The sequence below is a fragment of the Clytia hemisphaerica genome, unplaced genomic scaffold (genome assembly GCF_902728285.1).
Source record: "Clytia hemisphaerica strain Z4C2 unplaced genomic scaffold, Clytia hemisphaerica genome assembly, whole genome shotgun sequence".
In the NCBI taxonomy this organism is placed as follows: domain Eukaryota; kingdom Metazoa; phylum Cnidaria; class Hydrozoa; order Leptothecata; family Clytiidae; genus Clytia; species Clytia hemisphaerica.
Window position 1 is genome coordinate 279,977 of NW_027103566.1, and position 20,758 is coordinate 300,734.

General features: G+C 37.1%; 4 protein-coding genes across 5 annotated transcripts in view; 2 read left to right on the forward strand and 2 right to left on the reverse strand.

Moving 5' to 3' along the window:
- LOC136800990 (histone-lysine N-methyltransferase SETDB1-B-like) overlaps positions 1-10,979 on the forward strand; it is a 42,970-nt gene extending 31,991 nt beyond the window's left edge. The window contains exons 27-32 of one of the 2 annotated variants that reach the window (XM_067057606.1): positions 5,236-5,371; positions 8,884-9,310; positions 9,624-9,811; positions 10,051-10,139; positions 10,373-10,492; positions 10,909-10,979. In XM_067057606.1, coding sequence (XP_066913707.1) covers positions 5,236-5,371; positions 8,884-9,310; positions 9,624-9,811; positions 10,051-10,139; positions 10,373-10,490 — 958 coding nt within the window. In that variant the 3' untranslated portion in view covers positions 10,491-10,492; positions 10,909-10,979. Of the gene's footprint in view, positions 1-5,235; positions 5,372-8,883; positions 9,311-9,623; positions 9,812-10,050; positions 10,140-10,372; positions 10,868-10,908 lie in introns of those variants that run through there. The other variant, XM_067057605.1, reaches the window with a different exon arrangement.
- LOC136800972 (trichohyalin-like) lies at positions 1,259-3,530 on the forward strand. Its single transcript, XM_067057581.1, has 4 exons — positions 1,259-1,352; positions 1,504-1,793; positions 1,924-2,689; positions 3,163-3,530. The coding sequence occupies exons 1-4, from the start codon at positions 1,259-1,261 to the stop codon at positions 3,528-3,530; spliced, it is 1,518 nt and encodes a 505-aa protein (XP_066913682.1).
- Positions 10,980-13,106: 2,127 nt separating the features above from the next.
- Positions 13,107-15,920, reverse strand: LOC136800989 (leucine-rich repeat-containing protein 40-like). Its single transcript, XM_067057604.1, has one exon. It carries the CDS (start codon positions 15,848-15,850, stop codon positions 13,316-13,318), a length of 2,535 nt encoding a protein of 844 aa, XP_066913705.1. The 5' UTR covers positions 15,851-15,920; the 3' UTR covers positions 13,107-13,315.
- Positions 15,921-17,621: 1,701 nt separating this feature from the next.
- Positions 17,622-19,736, reverse strand: LOC136801045 (D-alanine--D-alanine ligase-like). The gene is made up of 3 exons (XM_067057673.1): positions 19,393-19,736; positions 19,147-19,282; positions 17,622-18,117 (listed from the first exon to the last, which is right to left on the reverse strand). The coding sequence occupies exons 1-3, from the start codon at positions 19,734-19,736 to the stop codon at positions 17,701-17,703; spliced, it is 897 nt and encodes a 298-aa protein (XP_066913774.1). The 3' UTR covers positions 17,622-17,700.
- Between the last annotated feature and the right edge of the window lie 1,022 nt (positions 19,737-20,758).

Below are 20,758 nucleotides of genomic sequence, written 5' to 3' on the forward strand. Positions count from 1 at the left end.
ATTGCGAAGGCTCTCATTAGCTCAAATTAGCTCAAAATATGTTTACAAAGGCCTAAACTTAGCTCAAAAAGAGTTGTAAGGGCTCAAACAGAGTTGCAAAGGCTCAAACAGAGTTGCGAAGGATCAAACAGAGTTGCAAAGGCTCAAACAGGCTCAAAAGGAGTTGCAAAGTCTCAAACAAGCTCAACAAGAGTTGCAAAGGGTCAAACCAGCTCAAAAAAAGGTTGCAAAGGCTCAAACCCGCTCAAACAGAGTTGCAAAGGGTCAAACCAGCTCAAAAAGGGTTGCAAAGGCTCAAACAGGCTCAAAAGGAGTTGCAAAGTGTCAAACAAGCTCAACAAGAGTTGCAAAGGCTCAACGAGGCTCAAACCAGCTCAAAAAGAGTTGCACGGGGTCAACCCCGCTCAAAAAGAGGTGCAAAGGCTCAAACCTGCTCAAAAAGAGTTGCATAGGCGCAAACAAGGTCAAATTGAGGTGCAAAGGGTCAAACCCGCTCAAAAAGAGTTGCAAAAGCTCAAATTGAGTTGCAAAGGTTCAAACCAGCTCAAAAAGAGTTGCAAAGGCTCAAACAAGCTCAACAAGAGTTGCAAAGGGTCAACCCCGCTCAACAAGAGTTGCAAAGGTTCAAACCAGCTCAAAAAGAGTTGCAAAGGGTCAAACCAGCTCAAAAAGAGTTGCAAAGGTTCAAACCAGCTCAAAAAGAGTTGCAAAGGTTCAAACCAGCTCAAAAAGAATTGCAAAGGCTCAAACAAGGTCAAATTGAGGTGCAAAGGGTCAACCCCGCTCAAAAAGAGTTGCAAAGGCTCAAACAGGCTCAAAAGGAGTTGCAAAGTCTCAAACAAGCTCAACAAGAGTTGCAAAGGGTCAACCCCGCTCAACAAGAGTTGCAAAGGGTCAAACCAGCTCAAAAAGAGTTGCAAAGGCTCAACGAGGCTCAAACCAGCTCAAAAAGAGTTGCACGGGGTCAATCCCGCTCAAAAAGAGTTGCAAAGGGTCAAACCTGCTCAAAAAGAGTTGCAAAGGCTCAAACAAGCTCAAATTGAGGTGCAAAGGGTCAAACCCGCTCAAAAAGAGTTGCAAAAGCTCAAATTGAGTTGCAAAGGTTCAAACCAGCTCAAAAAGAGTTGCAAAGGCTCAAACAGTCTCAAAAGGAGTTGCAAAGTCTCAAACAAGCTCAACAAGAGTTGCAAAGGGTCAAGCCAGCTCAAAAACAGTTGCAAAGGCTCAACGAGGCTCAAACCAGCTCAAAAACAGTTGCATGGGGATAACCCCGCTCAAAAAGAGGTGCAAAGGCTCAAACCTGCTCAAAAAGAGTTGCAAAGGCTCAAACAAGCTCAAATTGAGTTGCAAAGGTTCGAACCAGCTCAAAAAGAGTTGCAAAGGTTCAAACCAGCTCAAAAAGAGTTGCAAAGGCTCGAACAAGCTCAAATTGAGGTGCAAAGGGTCAAACCCGCTCAAAAAGAGTTGCAAAATCTCAAATTGAGTTGCAAAGGTTCAAACCAGCTCAAAAAGAGTTGCAAAGGCTCAAACAAGCTCAACAAGAGTTGCAAAGGGTCAAACCAGCTCAAAAAGAGTTGCAAAGACTCAAACCCGCTCAAAAAGAGTTGCAAAGGCTCAAACCCGCTCAAAAAGAGTTGCAAAGGTTCAAACCAGCTCAAAAAGAGTTGCAAAGGGTCAAACCAGCTCAAAAAGAGTTGCAAAGGGTCAAACCAGCTCAAAAAGAGTTGCAAAGGCTCAAATCAGCTCAAAAAGAGTTGCAAAGGGTCAAACCCGCTCAAAAAGAGTTGCAAAGGGTCAAACCAGCTCAAAAAAAGTTGTAAAGGGTCAAACCAGCTCAAAAAGAGTTACAAAGGCTCAAACAAGCTCAAAAAGAGTTTCAAAGTCTCAAACCGGCTCAAAAAGAGTTGCAAAAGCTCAAACCAGCTCGAAAAGAGTTGCAAAGGCTTCAAACCCGCTCAAACAGAGTTGCAAATGGTCAAACCAGCTAAAAAAGAGTTGCAAAGGCTCAAACCCGCTCAAAAAGAGTTGCAAAGGATCAAACCCGCTCAAAAAGAGTTGCAAAGGGTCAAACCAGCTCAAAAAGAGTTGCAAAGGGTCAACCCCGCTCAACAAGAGTTGCAAAGGGTTCAAAACCAGCTCAAAAAAAAAGGCTCAACGAGGCTCAAACCAGCTCAAAAAGAGTTGCACGGGGTCAATCCCGCTCAAAAAGAGTTGCAAAGGGTCAAACCTGCTCAAAAAGAGTTGCAAAGGCTCAAACAAGCTCAAATTGAGGTGCAAAAGCTCAAATTGAGTTGCAAAGGTTCAAACCAGCTCAAAAAGAGTTGCAAAGGCTCAAACAGTCTCAAAAGGAGTTGCAAAGTCTCAAACAAGCTCAACAAGAGTTGCAAAGGGTCAAGCCAGCTCAAAAACAGTTGCAAAGGCTCAACGAGGCTCAAACCAGCTCAAAAACAGTTGCATGGGGATAACCCCGCTCAAAAAGAGGTGCAAAGGCTCAAACCTGCTCAAAAAGAGTTGCAAAGGCTCAAACAAGCTCAAATTGAGTTGCAAAGGTTCAAACCAGCTCAAAAAGAGTTGCAAAGGTTCAAACCAGCTCAAAAAGAGTTGCAAAGGCTCGAACAAGCTCAAATTGAGGTGCAAAGGGTCAAACCCGCTCAAAAAGAGTTGCAAAATCTCAAATTGAGTTGCAAAGGTTCAAACCAGCTCAAAAAGAGTTGCAAAGGCTCAAACAAGCTCAACAAGAGTTGCAAAGGTCAAAACCAGCTCAAAAAAGAGTTGCAAAGGACTCAAACCCGCTCAAAAAGAGTTGCAAAGGCTCAAACCCGCTCAAAAAGAGTTGCAAAGGGTCAAACCAGCTCAAAAAGAGTTGCAAAGTGTCAAACCAGCTCAAAAAGAGTTGCAAAGGGTCAAACCAGCTCAAAAAGAGTTGCAAAGGCTCAAACCCGCTCAAAAATAGTTGCAAAGGCTCAAACCCGCTCAAAAAGAGTTGCAAAGGGTCAAACCAGCTCAAAAAAAGTTGTAAAGGGTCAAACCAGCTCAAAAAGAGTTACAAAGGCTCAAACAAGCTCAAAAAGAGTTTCAAAGTCTCAAACCGGCTCAAAAAGAGTTGCAAAAGCTCAAACCAGCTCGAAAAGAGTTGCAAAGGCTTCAAACCCGCTCAAACAGAGTTGCAAATGGTCAAACCAGCTAAAAAAGAGTTGCAAAGGCTCAAACCCGCTCAAAAAGAGTTGCAAAGGATCAAACCCGCTCAAAAAGAGTTGCAAAGGGTCAAACCAGCTCAAAAAGAGTTGCAAAGGGTCAAACCAGCTCAAAAAGAGTTGCAAAGGCTCAAACCCGCTCAAAAAGAGTTGCAAAGGGTCAAATCAGCTCAAAAAGAGTTGCAAAGGATCAAACCCGCTCAAAAAGAGTTACAAAGGGTCAAACCAGCTCAAAAAGAGTTGCAAAGTGTCAAACCAGCTCAAAAAGAGTTGCAAAGGCTCAAACAAGCTCAAAAAGAGTTGCAAAGGCTCAAACCCGCTCAAAAAGAATTGTAAAAGCTTAAACTAGCTTAAAATATGTTTGCAAAGGTTCAAACAAGCTCAAAAAGAGTTGTAAAGGCTCAAACTAGCTTAAAATGTGTTTGCTTAGGCTCAAATTAGTTCAATTAGAGTTGGAAAAGGTCAAACAAGCTCACAATCTGTTTACAAAGGGTCAACCCCGCTCAAAAAGAGTTGCAAAGGGTCAAACATGCTCAAAACAGTTGAAAAGGCTCAAACTAGATTGAAATATGTTTACAAGTCGCAAAACAATTCAAAGCCTCAAATCATTTCAAAATATGTTTTGCACATCCTCAAACTTGTTTTAACATTGTATAATAAAAGAAAATACATAACTTACCGAAATTTTGAATGAATGAAATAATAATTTGTGTAAGTGGAGAAACTTCGTCTGTTCCGGAGCGTTGGAAGTCAAGAAGTGTTGGTTTTCTTAAAAGCTAACGTCAATAGTTTAATTTGTTCAACATTACAAAGATTTGACGTCAAATTTATTTTATGCATTCTTCTTTTGTCAATTGAAACTTTTGATACGTTTGTCATGGCGACAGCACTAATTTATGCATGAATTAAGGCCGGTAGCGCGAAATGGGTGACAGGTTTTTTCTTAACCTTTTTTGCCTGAAGAAAAGATTATGTCACACATGGTTGTAGATTTCCCTCGCAAACGATGCAAGTTTGTCCGCGTGACTGCTTGTGGTTCTTCCCAGCCCTTCTTCGCGTTACATTTTTCGGTCCAATTCAAATAAATCTATAAAATCAAACAAAGGATGTTATCATCACGTAAGCTAAAGAGAAGAATTGGCGGCGAATGCCTTCAAAAAGTACATGGTTGAGCTTTTTCTCTTAATAATTGGTGCATTTTCCTGTGTGAAATTCAATAGAAGATACCACGTAACACATGCACAAATCCGTTGAAATAATCTAATAGTAATATAGAGTTTCAATGATACTCTTGTAAACCAACTTAAAGGAAAGGAGTCTACATCCTAAAACGATAGTAAAGATAAAATTTTGCGGGATTAAATTTCGCAGATTTCGGGGATTTGGGTATCATCCGCAAAATTAAGTCTAAATGGAAATGGATAAAAAAACTCAAAAAAAAGTCAAATAACTACTTTTTAAATGTTAACATCAAAGAAGCCCTAATAATGCGCATTTCAACAACCAGTATGTATAATTTGGCAGTAAAAAGACACAAAATCATGAAGATATTGTCTCCCGCTAATTCCATCTGCGACATTAAGTCCCCGCGAAATCTTAAAATATCGCGCATGAGCAGCTCAACCGCGAAATTTATCCCCGCGAAAATTATCCCATTTATCCCATTTAAGTATCTGGAACGATTCTGCTAAGATTTTCGTCATTTTTAACTACGCCCGTAAATCATTCTTCATCCTTCCACGTTTTTAAAATAACCCTACTGTCCATTACAGTCCTGTAGTCTTACATTACCGAGTTTATGTATGTGTGTTTTTTCAGCGACGGAGATATTAAGGTTCTAATTTGACTAGATCATGACCAACTGAGGACGACGGTAAATCAACACTTTTACAGTCCTTGATTTTTCGGGTCAGAAGTGCGGGTTTTTCCAAACCGCGTCAGTCACTTTACCATCATCAAAAGTGCAATTACATAAACTTGCTACTATTCCCTTGGTTACTTTACCAAGACAAGTTCTTTTGAAATCTTCTTCTTCTTCCAGTGACAATGAGAGTAGCATTTACACAGAATCGGAATCGAGTGATTCAGTGATCAATATTTCATCGGATTCTGATGGAGATTCCAGTGATGAGAGTGATGGTGAAGTTGGAATTATTGAACCTCTCCCCAAGAAATTGGTATGTATTCAATATTGGTAATATTTTTTTTTTTTTTTTTTTTTTTTTTTTTTTTTTTTTTTTTATCTATAGTATATGTAACACGAACAAATAGTACAAAACTAAGGGTTCCTAACCTCCCGCAAAAGGACCACCAGATCATACCGCCAGAAGGAAGGAACCCAAACTAAGCTAACAATAAATTAATAAATCAATTGATAAATGCATGGGGAAAAAAAAACTTACTACAGAGGATAAATACTAACAAAAAATAAAAAAAACAAAAACAAAAAGAGCTTGGAGAGCAGTTAGAGTAAAAGACTAAAATAACGGTCCCCCAAAACGGCTTGTATCACAGATAAATTTTATTGTTATACTTAATATATCGTGATTTTGGACAATGCTAAAATCGGGGTCGCCATAAAGAAGTATTCTACACAATGTTTTGGGATTAAATGGAAACAAGGTTATGTCAAGTTGAAGAAGGCTGTCAAACATCACAAGTCTGTCATTAGAGTAATCAGAGCAATGCATCAAAAAATGCTGTGTTGTTTCTACTGAATTTTGTCGACAGTTGCAGAAGGGGTCAACTGTGTCTGCAAAATTATGCCTGAACTTATGCTCACGAAGATGACTGAAACCAACCCTTAATCGGTTAAGGAGAACAACACCATCGTTGTCACTAGCTCTGAAAATTGAGTTAGCACTGGGTCTGAGAAATCGGAGAATTGCTTGCTTGAAAGACTTAATAGTGGGAAGATTTCGTATATGATCTCCGAGGTTATTCCATTCATTTATGCAAAAAGGAAAGAAAGAGGCACGATAACGCTCGGTTCTACAGAAAGGTGCCTCGAGTGGTGGTTTTATCCTTCGCCCTGCATTGCGTTCTTCCTCTCCTCTCTGGGGAGGAAGAATATTCGTAAGATAAGCAGGAGCAAAGCCATTGATTATTTTATAAAAAAATACGAGTCTTCTAATTAACCGTCTGTCTGCCAGGCTTTCAAAGCCTAGCTCAAGGTATATTTTTTCTCTAGATGTTCCTCTGAAGCATCCAGTAATTGCAAGACAGGCATCATATTGAACAGACTCGAGTTTTTCAGAAAATGTAGAATTACCAGGACGATCATATACGATATCTCCATAATCTAGGTGTGGTCTAACATAGGTTTTGTATATAGTGACAAGAGATTCCCTGGGTAGAAACTTACGAAGTCTGCGAATAAGACCAATACCTTGATTAGCTTTTTTTATTTTTTCATCAAGGTGACGGTCAAAGGCCAGCTTTTGATCAAGTATGAGACCAAGATGTTTTTGATGATCCTGAACTGCAATGGCTGCATTATTGAAAATAATTTCTGGGGGGTCAGCTGGATTTAACCTCCGGGTAAAGTACACTTCAACTGCCTGTTTAGAAGGATCAGGGTTGAAGGACATTTTCCATTGATGAGCCCACTCACTTATCTTCTGCATGTCACTGTTCAGTTCTTGAGAACAGCGAATATGGTCTAGGATAAGCGAAAACAAGGATGAGTCATCAGCAAAAATTTTGATCATGGAAATGATTCCTTCAGGGAGGTCATTAATGTAAATCAAAAAAAAGAGGGGTCCGAGAATAGATCCCTGAGGTACACCTGCCAAGACTTCCGTCCAATCAGAAGCTTGACCATCAAGAACAACCCGCTGCCGTCTCCCGTGTAGAAAATTCTGGATTAATAAAAGAAGGGAGCCAGAAAACACCATATGACTTAAGTTTGAAAATTAAACCATCGTGCCAAACTCTGTCAAAAGCTTTGGAAATATCAAGGAACACTCCACGAGTATCTAGGGGTGGATCAACATCAAAACCATTCAGGATGTTGTGTGTTATGGATAACAGCTGAGACACACAAGAGTCACCCTTGCGGAAACCAGACTGGGAATTTGTGAAAAGATTGTTGTTTTCGAAATAGGTGTAGACGGAGTCAAAGATGCATTTTTCAAAGATTTTTCCAAAAATAGGCAGAAGAGACACTGGTCTATAATTTTTTACCACGCTCTTGTCCCCTTTGTTTTTGTACACAGGAACAACATTTGCTCTTTTCCAGTTTGATGGAAAAATGCAAAAATCTAAAGAATATTGATAGATCTTCATAAGAGGTTTAACCAAGGATTCATCACAGATTTTAATCATCTGTATGGAGATGTCATCCCAACCATGCGCTTTGTTAGTCGTAAGTGCGCGAATGAGGGCTAAGATTTTGGCTTCATCAAGAGCAACAGTGTTTATTCTAAGATTAGTTACATATTTTTGTTGCGGTAAAACACTATCAGTGTCTATGAGAGAGCACTGATTAGCAAAGAACTGATTAAATATATTTGTTTTTGTAGCGACGTCAGCAATAAGATTATTGCTGGAATCTCGAACAGGTGGAATCCTTGGCGACTTCCTCCTATGAAGAAATTGATTTAGAATAGACCAGTATTTCTTTGAACCTAAGTTTGGGTCATTAAGGTTATTTGCTAAGCGGGAAAAATAAGAATCTTTAGCATCCCTGACAGCCCTTCTACACCTAGATTGATGTTCTTGAAGGTTTTTGAGGTCTTCTTTCCTCCTCCCATTTTTTACATACCGCTCATAAACTTTCGATTTTACAAGTAGGGCTCTCTTTATCTCAGCCGTCATCCATACCGCATCCTTATTCCTGATGGTTATGACTTTATTAGGCACAAAGTTTGACATAATATTAATGATGGTTTCAGTCAAGAGGGATAATATTGGTAATATCGCCGTCTAGGGCCACCTTCAAATGTCATCATTAAATAAAACATATACAAGTTGCAGTTCAACTTTGTTTCAAGCGGCCCACCCGCCTCAGAGAAATCTCAACGATAAACAAAAGTTTCAAAAGTTTTCTGCAACTTTTTCTGTCTAGACAAATATCAAACTTCAGCATTTTTCTTGTTTTCTTGTTGAAAAATGTTTCCAGTTGCCCTAGACCTTTTAAACAAAAATCATAACCCTTTTATAGTAATTTCTCCCCTGCTTCAAATTAGGATTGAATTTATCTCTAATTCGAGGAAAATTCCTTGTCCCTTCGTTAGAATTAGTGACAGTCGAATGTGTATCCTATTTGGCTAAGCGGGGCTAAGAAATTCGAAATCAAATCTTTATGAGTTTTCGTTTCAAATCTTTATTTTTTTGTCTAAAATTAAATTTTCGAAATTCGATTCCTCAAAAAGGTAAATTATCGTACCGGTTACACCGCGACAAAGTTTAGCAATTATAAGTCAATTTTCTAAAGCTAAAAAAATATCAAAGAAATGAATTCGTTGGCCTCAGAAAGAAGAAAGAGGAAAGTTCCCTCTAAAAATCGAATTAGAGAATGTCAAGTATATTTACCTTTGTTTTGTTTGAAAAGTATGCCACGCTAGTCAGTGGTATTGAACTAGTATTTTTACAAATAAATCTCAAAGATGACATTTAGGTCTCCTACGCCCAACATGAATTCAACTTTGTCCAAAAACTTATTACTTTCTGTTTTTGTTATTTACAGAGATCCGCCACCTCCACCGACGCTCAAACCTCGACAGAGAAAATAAAAGATACAAGCAAAGACGAGAAGCAATCGCAATCAGCTGATACTGCTATAAACAAAAAAACTACCGAAAAACCCCAAGGCGAGGATCCAAAATCGTCCGAATTTCAAAATGATAAAACAAAAACATCAGACTCATCCGAAACCAAGAAATCAAAGACTACAGTAGACGAACCGATGGAACAAACTAACAAAAACTGTGAGAACCTAACAACTGCAGACAAGAAATCTGAAACACTTGAATCAGGCAAACCTGAAGTGATGGCATCTTCCGCTACTGCGCCCGCTGCGCTACCACAAGGCAAGAAAGCAAGATTAGCAAAGAAATCGACCGGACAATTCGCATGCAAAGGCACCAACAATGGAATTATTATCGGTCAAAAAAGTAAATCCTAAATTTCATTCGTTTGTTAAATCGGAGATTTCGATTCCTCCTTAATATAAACGCTGTTACCACAAACACCGTAAGCTCTCACTTTTTCCTTGTTTAGTCCATAGGTAGACAAGGTAGATAACAGATTGTCTCGAAGTCCTAGATCATGTAGTATACTCGTAAAATGTAGCTTCAGTTACACTTTTAAAAGTACAGCGTCCTCACGATTTATATATTTGCGAGTTGAAAGATTCAAGTCATGGAAAATTTAAATAACGACAGTTAAGCTGACAGTATTTAACTCCCCCTTTTTTTCATTTTCTAGAAACAAAAGACAAAGTAAAGGAAGGTAAGGAACCAGAGACTGGAGAAACGAAAACCAGCAATGACACCAATGACACTTCTACTGCAAAGAAGGACAAGGTGATTCCAACGCGTTCGTTGTTCAATAAAGATGACCAGATGTACGTCATTGATGCCAAGTCGTTCGGTAATGTTGGCCGATTCATGAATGTACGTTTGTCATTGTTGTGACGTGTTCTTTTTATCTGATTATCATTTTCGTGATTTTCACATTTTTTCGAAATTTTCAAAATCGTATTATTGGCGCAAAAACCATTCCGTGTGTGTTATCTTGCGCCAAATTTACATTTTTGGAGCCATTCACAAAATTAAATACACGAGAAAATTACACCTTTTTATTTTAATTTCATGTTGTCGATTTAACGTCTTTGTTTTCATCTTTCACTCAGCATTCTTGCTCTCCGAATTTGTTCGTTCAAAATGTGATGGTTGATACTCACGATCTTCGCTTCCCTTGGGTCGCTTTCTTCGCTGGACAGTGAGTGTTTTCTTTTCCTATGTCCTCTAAGCTACTTGCTTCCTTTGGCAAGCATATCGTAGAATACCTGACACCCTTTACTCTCCCACTTTAGTGTTAGTCGCCATCGCTGACTGTGACGCAACTTGGGAGCAATTGAGTTTTATTTTTGGCGATGAATGTATTCTGGTCAAAGCCTTCTTTTCAAATGTATTTTATATTTGTAAATCGTAACCTTTTTTATTTCATTTCAGGAATATACCAGCGTATACGGAATTGACTTGGGATTACAGTTATGAAATCGGAAGTGTTCCGGGCAAAGAACTTTACTGCAAATGCGGATCGAAAGATTGTAAAGGACGTCTTCTGTAGTGGTATGTTGACAACGTCTTCCGTTGTATTATGTTGTCAAGGTCTTCTGTAGTATTATGTTGACAACGTCTTCTGTAGTATTATGTTGACAACGTCTTCTGTAGTAGTACGTTGACAACGTCTTCCGTAGTAGTACGTTGACAACGTCTTCCGTAGTACTACGTTGACAACGTCTTCCGTAGTAGTACGTTGACAACGTCTTACGTAGTAGTATCGATTGACAACGTAGGTTTTAGAGCGTCCAGTTTTTACTGTATTTTGTCTCTTAAAACAATATGAAAGACTTAAGGAGCAGAAATTTATAAAAAATAGATTTCTGCTCTCTTGGACGTTCTCTAAACTAATTCTTTGTTTTTTAAACTTTCTATATTAATCGAACTAAACATTTACTTCCTCCATTGGTTTCTTCAACTTGAAGGGTCTTTTAAAGGATTCTCGGGACTAACGTGACGATTTACCACGTGGTGCCGTTGCTGCGTTCCCATTGGTCAATTTCGTTCCACGTGATATCTTATGATGATTTCTACAGTATTCTTATTTCTCCTTTACATTCCAATGTAAGGTAGTTCCAAGAATGCAGAAATTATTTTTATTTTTCACATGTATTTTTTGAGTGGGTGATATTACTGAGGTTAAGCATATCAGGATAATCACGACGACGGACGAAAAATGTAATAGGCAACACGTTTTTCTTTTTTTAAGAAACACACTTTTAAGAAACACGAGGCTCAGAATGCCTAAAAACTAAGAAACATCTAAGAAACATGCTGAGGCTGAGAATGAGAAAATAACATTTTTTTAATTCGGTTTTTTAAGAACTTTCCAATCCAGCCATCCATGAGGCTGATTATGTCAAAAAGTTTAGAAACATGTAAGAAACATTTAAGGCTCAAAAGGCCGATTTCTTAAGAAACATTGAGGCTGCTTAGTAAAACTAGTTTCTTAAAAAAAAAAACGTGTAGTGAAAATACGAAATTTGATTGGTTGAAACTCACTAGCCTGTTAAATTTTCGTTCGTCGTCGTCGTCGTGATTTTACCGATTTACATAACTTCACTATTCTGATCTAGGTATTAGATTTTTTTTCAACACATAGATTTTGTTCCTATTCTTTAATTATTATATAGCCTCTTTATGATGAACTAAATTTTGTTTACATTTTTAAGTATTTTAGGTATTTTATAAAATTATTATCAATTTTTTCGAATTTTTAACATTTTTTAACCTTTTTAAGGTATTCAGGGCGTGGTTGATGATTGATATCTCCTTCCCTTTATAAAAAGGGGAAAACCTAGATCCAAGATAATAAATGTGATGTTGGTATTGAGGCGTTACTCTCTTTTTAGAGAGTCTTTGCCCATTGCGGAATAATTTTGGAGTATTGACAAGAACTTGTTTTAGAAGGGTTTGGAAGCAGAGTTTGTCTTGCAATTATTAAATATTGTTAACAAAAGTGAACCCCTAGACCCAAGAGTGAGATGAAAAATTAGGGCTTTATATGGAAAGTTGATTTTGGAGGCACCGTATTTAAAGAGTAGACTTTTTCGTCATCACGTTGAATAATTAAAAGCTCAACCGACTTCAGTATCAAAACAAAAACAAATAAGTATTTAGCATACACTTTTACTAATTATGCATCAGTGTGTTATTGCTTCCGGAGTTTTTAATTTTTTAACATGACGTCTTTATTAAGGTCTATCATAAGTCGAATTTCCGAACTTTTTTGAGTGTAGATAATTTAGTGTATTTATTACCTATTATTTATTTTACATTTTTTCGCAATTTGATTTGCTCTAGTTTAATAAAGTTTACCAATTACCGCTCAAAAGTATTTTTGTTGTAAATTTTCAGGCCTTTTTGGAAATTCCAGTTAGGAATAATTGCAAATTGAAAACATCCTTTTATTACAGACACGGTGGGATTTTCAAAGCCCGAGGGGAGTAAAAATGACGGGCTAAAACTTGATGGGGGTTGATATTACTATGTTTTTTATGTTTTTTATAAAATTCAATTGTTTTCAAGTCAGAAAATCCAATGAGGATGAAAAAAAGCACAATATTTTGCAGTGAGGCAAAAAAAATGGTAGTGTTTCCGGAAACCGGCCGGGTGACTGACCGGTTTTCTGACCTGGCCGCAGACTGTGTTAGTAGTTGATACATTAGTATTCAGGGCTTTCTTCGTACTGTTTGTATATAAAAGTTATCCTTAAAGTTCTATTTCAATGATCCTAACTTATCAAAAGTAGCAAAAAAATCTTTCCAGCCGGCTGCATGAAAGCTTTTTTCCTTCACGCATTCTGGAAACACTAAATTTTTTTTTTCGACTGATGATTAAATTATTTGATTATTTTTTCAGAGGGAACAAAATTTGAGTATAAATTTTCCGCTAGGGCGATATTTTGGCTAATTTTTCCCCTGGGGTCTATGAAATAATGGCCTGTTTCAGACCCTTCTTAGAATATGGCTTAATTAGGATTTTCAGAAAATTCAAACTGGTATATCTACTCAGGGGTCCAACCTTGTCCACATCTCTCACAGGCTTTAAATACGTTAATTTTAGACACCACGCAATACCCTAGTGTAGGCAGATGCGAATACAACAGAATGAAATTAGAAGAAAAACACCTTTGTAATATTTTCCACAACTTCAAAATTATTGGTTAATTCTATATAATGAACTTTTAAATAATCAACAACGGTACACTAAAAAAATAAGTCTAGTTCTTTAAAATTCTTCCAAAACTTGTTTGTAAATATATGCGATTCATATATAAGACATTCACATAAAAACACTTTATTATAAATTTCCATTTGCAAAAATGGACGGTTAAGGTTCCGATGAAATGTGTCGTCTACGATACGTCACCAACGCGAACATGAAGATGAAGAGGACAAAAATGACCAGAGTGACCACATTCAATACCATCAATGTTGTTACGTCATCTTTTAAAGAGTTCTCAATATCATCTCTCTGCCCCTCGTTCTCCCCTCTGCCAGGTGTTAAAGTGGTTGTGGGTGCGCCGCCAGAAGTTGTAGAGTTGTTGTCTCCTTGGTAATCGTCAGTTCGTGTTGGATGATAATTATCCGTAGTATGGTTCGAAAGTGTTTCAGTGTTATATGTACGATCGTGTTCTTCAGTAGTAACAAGGAAAGGTCGTCCGGTTGTATCGTGTTCCCTTTTTTCACACAATGTACCGGTATATGTAAAAAAACATGAACATCTCGCTCCATTTTTATCTTGCACACATTTACCAAAATTCCGACACGGGTCTTGCGAACAAACATCACACCCAATCTTTCCGCCAATGATAAACATAGAAGCTCGATCGCTCAACTTTTGGAGGTCGTTTGTAGCATTAGAGCGACAATCACCGATAACGGTAGCTTCTCTTGTGACTTGTTTGATTGCAGATAAAACGTTACAACTGCACCGAAAATCATTATTTGATAAATCCAACACACCGCTTATTTTCTCAGTATTATATCTCAAGAAATTTTTCGGTAAGTCTGTAAGGTTGGTATTTCGTAAGTTCAGATTACGAAGTTTGTTGAATCCGTTGAACGAGTTTTCGGTTACTTCCTTAAGCGAGTTTCCCGATAAATCAATAGTTACCAAATCTATCAAGCTCGGGAAAAAGGTAGGCACCTTAGTAAAACTATTTGTCCCGAGATTTATCGTTTTCAGTTTATTGGAGAGTTCCAAACGCAATGAGTCATTAAGTTTGTTTCCTTTGAGATTCAAATAGCGGAGTTGAGAAAAAGCACTGAACGCATCGAGATCGATATGCTGAATGGAATTATGTGAAAAATCCAAACCTTGTTCTTGGCGTAAATGATACGGACCCGTTGGACTGATTTCAATGACATTAGAGAATCTCCTGATCGTAGTTAGATGATTATGACTGCAGTTCAAATTTCCAAGCCAAACATCGGGATTGATCTTAATGTCGGTTATGTCTTCTATCAAATTATGGGAAAGATCAACAGTTTTAAAATCCTTCTTGATTTCAATGCTTTGGATTTGGTTGTAAGATAAATTGACGTACCCTTCAGTGTTTATAAAGTCAAGTACAACTTTGGAAAGGTTATTGAAACTTAAATCAAGGTACTTTGAATTGAAGGAGGGTAAAGTTTTTTGACACGAGTTACTGATATTCACAATTTTCGCATTGGATAAATAAAATCTGGACACTAACCAAGACGAAGCGCAGTTGCTGGAGATGTCAACTTCTCGCAGGTACGACAAACGACGAAGATCAAGTTCAAAATGAACCAAATCAGATCCTATATTTTGTAATTTGAGGACTTCAAGTCTTCGCAAATATTTGAAGTTAGTTGTGTTTAAGCTTTTGAAGTTATTGAAGCTGAGATCCAAAATACTTAAGTGCTCACTATTTCCAAAAAAACCACGCGGCAGTCGATTTATCAAGTTATTGTTTAGACGCAGTTCCTTTAATTTCTTCTTCGGTAATCTTGCAAGGGCACTTTTTGACAAGGACGATGTCAAACGTATTCCATTATTTGATAAATCCAATTTCTCAAGACTTTTAAAACCTTGAAGCATTTCTTCATTGATGGTGGAGAGCTGATTAAAGCTGAGATCTAGATCTGCTAAAAGCCTTGCGTTCTTGGTGATTGGGCCAGTAAGTTTTTTCAAATTGTTGTCCTTTAAGATGAGCTGTAATAGATTTGGAGTATTCTGAATGGCTTCGAATCCAATAGTTTCCAGGTTCTTGTTACCTTTGAATTCAAGTTTCTTAAGTCTATAAAATCCATCCATAAAAAATGTAGGGAGCGTTGTCAGGTTGGTGTAAAGAACTTCCAGCTGTTCTAGTTGTTTTAATTCACTTAATACCTTCATATTGATGTTGGTCAAAGTGTTATCGCCATGAATAACCAATTTTCTTAACAAATGAAATCCATTCAGTGAAGCAGTGTCCAAGGATCCTGATTGGAGTCGAAGCTCGAAAAGCGCTGGTAACGGTTCTTTGAATATCTTTCTTTCTGTGATCGGGTTACTGGTCAAATCCAAATATCTCAATTTGGTAAACTTTGAGATGAGTTGATCGCTTACAGTGGTAATATAGTTGTTTGCCAAGTTGAGCGATACTAGATTATGGATCGGAATGTTTGAAGGAATTTGCGTCATATTCCGATGACTGCAATCGCATATTTGACCATAAGTGCACTCTCCACGATCAATATACCCATTGGTGGGCTGTTTTAGAGTAAAAGGTTTATAGCAATATTCACCATATTCACACGAACAATTTCCGATGTTAGATTCAGAGCTGGAGACTGGTGCTACAATGAGTAGCATTACCAGAGGTATGAGATCCAACTTCATCAACTTGACCGTCATTTCAATTTCTGTTGAAAGAGCTCTCAGACTATAAATAAACTGACAGTCCGATAGTACCTAGCTTAAATACAAGTCTTGAATAGGATTTTTTTTTGCTATCTTCAGCAAGTTTCGAATAACCACGCCAAAAACCAATAGCAATTACTTAAATTGAGGATATATACATCATTAACTTGATTGCAAAGCCAATTTGAAAATTCATGGAAATAAAAAGATTTAATGCTGACCTCATGAAAAAACTTATATGAGATTGATTCTACAAAAGTCTTTTCTTGAAGGTTTTAAGAAACTTGACTCGTTATAACAGCTGCATTGTTTACGCAGTATTATTAATCAGATGCTTCAGATTCGGAGTCGTCTAAACCTTCTAAAAAAACTTTTTTTTGTGGCCATGTCACATGTCATTAGAAGTTACAGTTTCAATCAGATATGAACCACTTTCATTGATTGAAATAATTAGCTCATCGATTTACTGCATGGGTTAGCAAAAATTTGAAGACATTGACGTAAAGAGACGGAAATTTTTCTGAGAAATCGTTCAAATGCTGGTCAATTAAGGGCTCTGACCATAGTCAGAAAATTGATTTTAGTATCTGAAACATAAAAGTTATGTTTTAGATTCTTTAACACTTTTAACAAAGAATTGCCTTTATAAATTGCTTTTTAATCAAATCCCTTAAGAGTAATTAAGAACTTGATTGCAAAAATGACGTTATGAACTTTAAAAAGACGTTAATAATATGTTGCATCACCTTCTTTTATAAAAAGTGCTAAGTTTTAATGGGTAATTAACCTTTTTGTTTCGAACTTTTTTCAAACTGTCCGCAAAGAATTGAACTATTTTAAATTTTGCGGAAAATTTTTCTAAAAAGATGTGTCAAAAGTTATGACTGTTTTTTTTAAGCAAATCCAGATGAAAAAATTGATGAAAAACCACTATTTTGAAGATTTCGAGACAAAGAAGCATTTACAAAAATTTTCCGCAAAAATTTTTATTGTTCGGTAAAAGATACACCATTTACTGCGAAAAATTTTTCAAAATGTTTTTTCTCCGCCGAAACTAAGCTTTTCAAAGTTGAAATACTCTTCCTCGCAAAAGTCTTCATTTTCTTCTTCATCAAACTTTTTCAATGCAATTTTTGAATTTTCAGATTCCGGAATAGTTTGTCTAATAGAAAATGTATAACATGCTATAGTTTTGTTGGTTACATCAGTCAGAAAACACATTTTAAACACGGCAATTATGAAAAATTCACTATGGTCAGAGCCCTTAAATCAGTTTTCGACCGTTGAAGTTTTTCCTCTTCTAAAAATAATAGTTCGAATTATGGTGAACGAAATAACATTTTATTTTTCATTTCATGAATTTTTATCAATTATATTTGTCTTGGCGTAAGGCCGAAAAGCTTTTTTGGAGAGGATATTAATTTGGCAAATGGATGGAAAAGGTCAACTTGACTGGAAATTATGCTGGTTGCAGCGGATGATTTTGGCCAAAAATCGTTGAAGTCAAATAAAGTCTGTCCCTGTCTCAATATCTGTCACTCTAGTCTAAGATGTAATAGAATAGAAAGTATTTAGTGGGAAATTAATTGATGGCGATAGGGCAAATAATAAATTTTGGCAGAAACTAAACTTGGTGGTTTTCAGGTGAATCTACCACTGCCAAGCTTTCCTTACGCTAATTTGTAAAATTTGTAAAAATTGAAATAATTCAATAAATCAAGCAAAACAAAAACTATTGGTCACTTAAAGAACTAATAGATATGTAAACTTTAGACTGCAGAGGGAATTTATTAAAAGTATTTTCCTATTTGATATGTTATAAATATATAATTTTGTTGTTTTCTTCAAGGATTTAAACTGGCTTGTATCAAATCTCCATACAGCTCGTGTAACGATATTTGTTCACATCGTGCCATTTGTGGGATAATACTGGACGGCGCTGATTGGCCAGGGACGTTATTAATTTCAATAAGATGGGGTTCATTGTTTACATCATTGATGATGTAATCAATACGAACGACACCTCTCATCCCCAAAGCATCGTAAATTCGTTGTGTGAGAGTTTTGATTTTCATAGTCATTTTGTCATCAAGATCAGCAGGTGTCACCTCATCAACTTTTCCTTCATATTTAGCCTCGTAATCGAAAAATTCGTTGTCGGTAATGATCTCAGTGATCGGGAGGACTTTGATTTGTTTGTCGGCCTTTCGGTACACCCCGTTAGTGATTTCCCGTCCACCGACAAATGATTCGATCATCACCTGCAAAATAACATGACAAACCTGCATTAATGATTTTGCAATTTTGTAGCCAGTAGAAGTCAAATCACTGAGAAGTGGGACTCTTCAATATGAATTTGTTGATTTAAAAAAAAAAGAAATGCTCAGTGAAGTTTCAAAGTTATTAAGTTAACGCTGGATTCTAAAGTTTAAACTTACATTTTAGAGGTTCTCAACTTTGGGGAAGGCTGGAGACTTCAAAAATGGTCAGATTTGGCTGAAACTTGGCACACTTGATCCTTGCGTGAATCCCTAGGGTGTTTTTTCATATTGTCGAAATCTCCATTTTTAAGGGCGTGGTCACGAGTTTTGGCCTCGAAACGAGGCTCGCTATAAAAGTCAGGGCTAATCTCCTCGTCACACAAAGAAAAAGGGTTAGGCCTGGGCACGAGGATGAAGTGAAATAGTATCTTTAATCAAGATGCGATTATGTGTATTATTGTATACTCGAATTATTGAATTAAAAGTTAACGCGCTGCAATTTGTTACCCTGAGTATCAGAGGCCAAGTTTTCAAAGAGAAAATATTAATCCATTCGAGCTGTGATACTCACGGTAGCAATTTGTGGCTTACATTGTTAGGTAATCGTAGTTTGAAAGAAATTAAATAATTAATTTGAAAACAGCTTGTCTTGTCAAAAAAACTTGTTGGTCAATTTTCTTGTTTAGAGAAAAAGGTCACTCAAAAATCCCTTCACTCTTCAAAATACATTAAGTATAGCTGCTCTCATACAGGGTGTCCCTAATTAAAGTATCGAGTTTGAACATGCTATTGAGTAGAAAAGTTTGTGTGTGTTATCCCTAATAAAATAATGAATAATGAATACACACATAAAAGTTTCTACTCATCGTTGTGTTTCGACTCGATACTTTCATTAGGGACACCCTGTATATCAATGCACTACTTTTGCCTCAAATTATATTTCATTAGAATGATTCCCATGAGGGTAATTTAATTGAATACACATAACTTTCCAAGACAAAAAAATCTAGCAAGCTTAGAAAAGTATACCTGACTACCATGTTTAAATGCCAGGGAAATGGCCTCTTGTAATTGTGTCTTCTCTTTCACCTTGGTCACGCCATAGCTGCTGCCACCATCTGTTGGTTTAACAAAACAAAACACGGTAACCCAATCTTCATCAGTACTTCATCATCATTCACTGTTTCACCACGTTTCACTAACACCGCTTCTGCCACGTTTGCTAGATTCAAGCTACGGATGAATTGCTTAACGTAAAACTTGTGAAAAGCTAACGTGGTAACAACAGCAGATGAAGTCGTGTAAGGAATACCTATCATATCGAAATAACCTTGCAGCTTTCCATCCTCACCTGGAGTCCCATGAACTAGAATAAAAGCAACGTCAAAAGTGATCTTTATGTTATCCTTGTGTATGAAGCTGAAGTCATTTTTATTAATCGGGTACCGTCCGTCGGCGTCGTACGCCGTCCATTCAACGTCGTCGATGTATACACGAGTAGGAAGATACTTTGATAAGTCCAAGTTCTCAAAAACACCTTGAGCGCTTTTCACTGAGATATCTTTTTCTTTGCTATAGCCTCCTTCAATAACAGCAACTCGCAACATCTTGTCTTGCATTTTTTTGCAATGATTCTTACCATTGACCTATCATTTTATTGCAGCTTGCATATCTTTTCATTCAAAGTTATTAGTGATTAGATAATTGCCTTTTCGACAGATGGTTTTTTTAATTTAATTGTATTTCAGGCACTTTCATATATCTCAATTCAATGACTATTCGTCCCGGGGGGGGTACTACCCTTGTCGACCGACGGGGGTGCTCCGCTGAGGTTCGAAAAATGGACCCTACTGTACGTGGGACTCGAAATTTGCAAAAAAAGTGACCCTGAATGGGACTGAAATTCCAAAATTTTCTCAATGTACTTTTTCCTCAAATTTTCCAAAAAAAAGGCACCCTACGAGGGACTAACTTTTCTGTTTTGGTGTTTTTGCGACCCTACCTGGGACTCGTGGAGGTTAAAAAAGTACCCTGAACAGCGGAGTATCCCCGTTACCTATCTTGCCCTAGTACCCCCCCCCGGGCTATTCGTCCTATTCATAATTGCCCCCGCAGGAGCGTAGCGACGACATAGCTTCACGCATAGATATTAGACTGGAATCTCGAAATTTTGTTGCGCGTGTTTGTTTGTATTTTGTCGCGCAAGCATCCCTGTAGTTAGTCTCTTCCGTAAATGTTCGGCTTTTTTCTGGGACGGTAGTATACATATTTTCATATTACGTTATATGCTATTACCATTATTACATATTACAATTTATTAGTTTTGATTTAGCTTTGAAAAGCTGAAGCGAGTGTTTTAAATATATAAAAGTGTCTAATTTATCTTTGTCTGTTATTTTATTAATAACTACCTTTATTGTTTATAAAGCTTATTGAGTTTTAAATACCGTCATATGGCCGTAACTAGAGAAACTTCTTCTTAGTAAAACAAGATACTGGCAAAGTACAAAAAAGTTGAATGTATGCGTATGTAAAGTTGAATCCAAAAGTGGTTGAATGAATGTTGAATGTCAATCAATGTAAAAAAACTTTTTCTTTTGCTCTTCAAAATAGATTTACATCACTTAGAGTGTTTTTACTG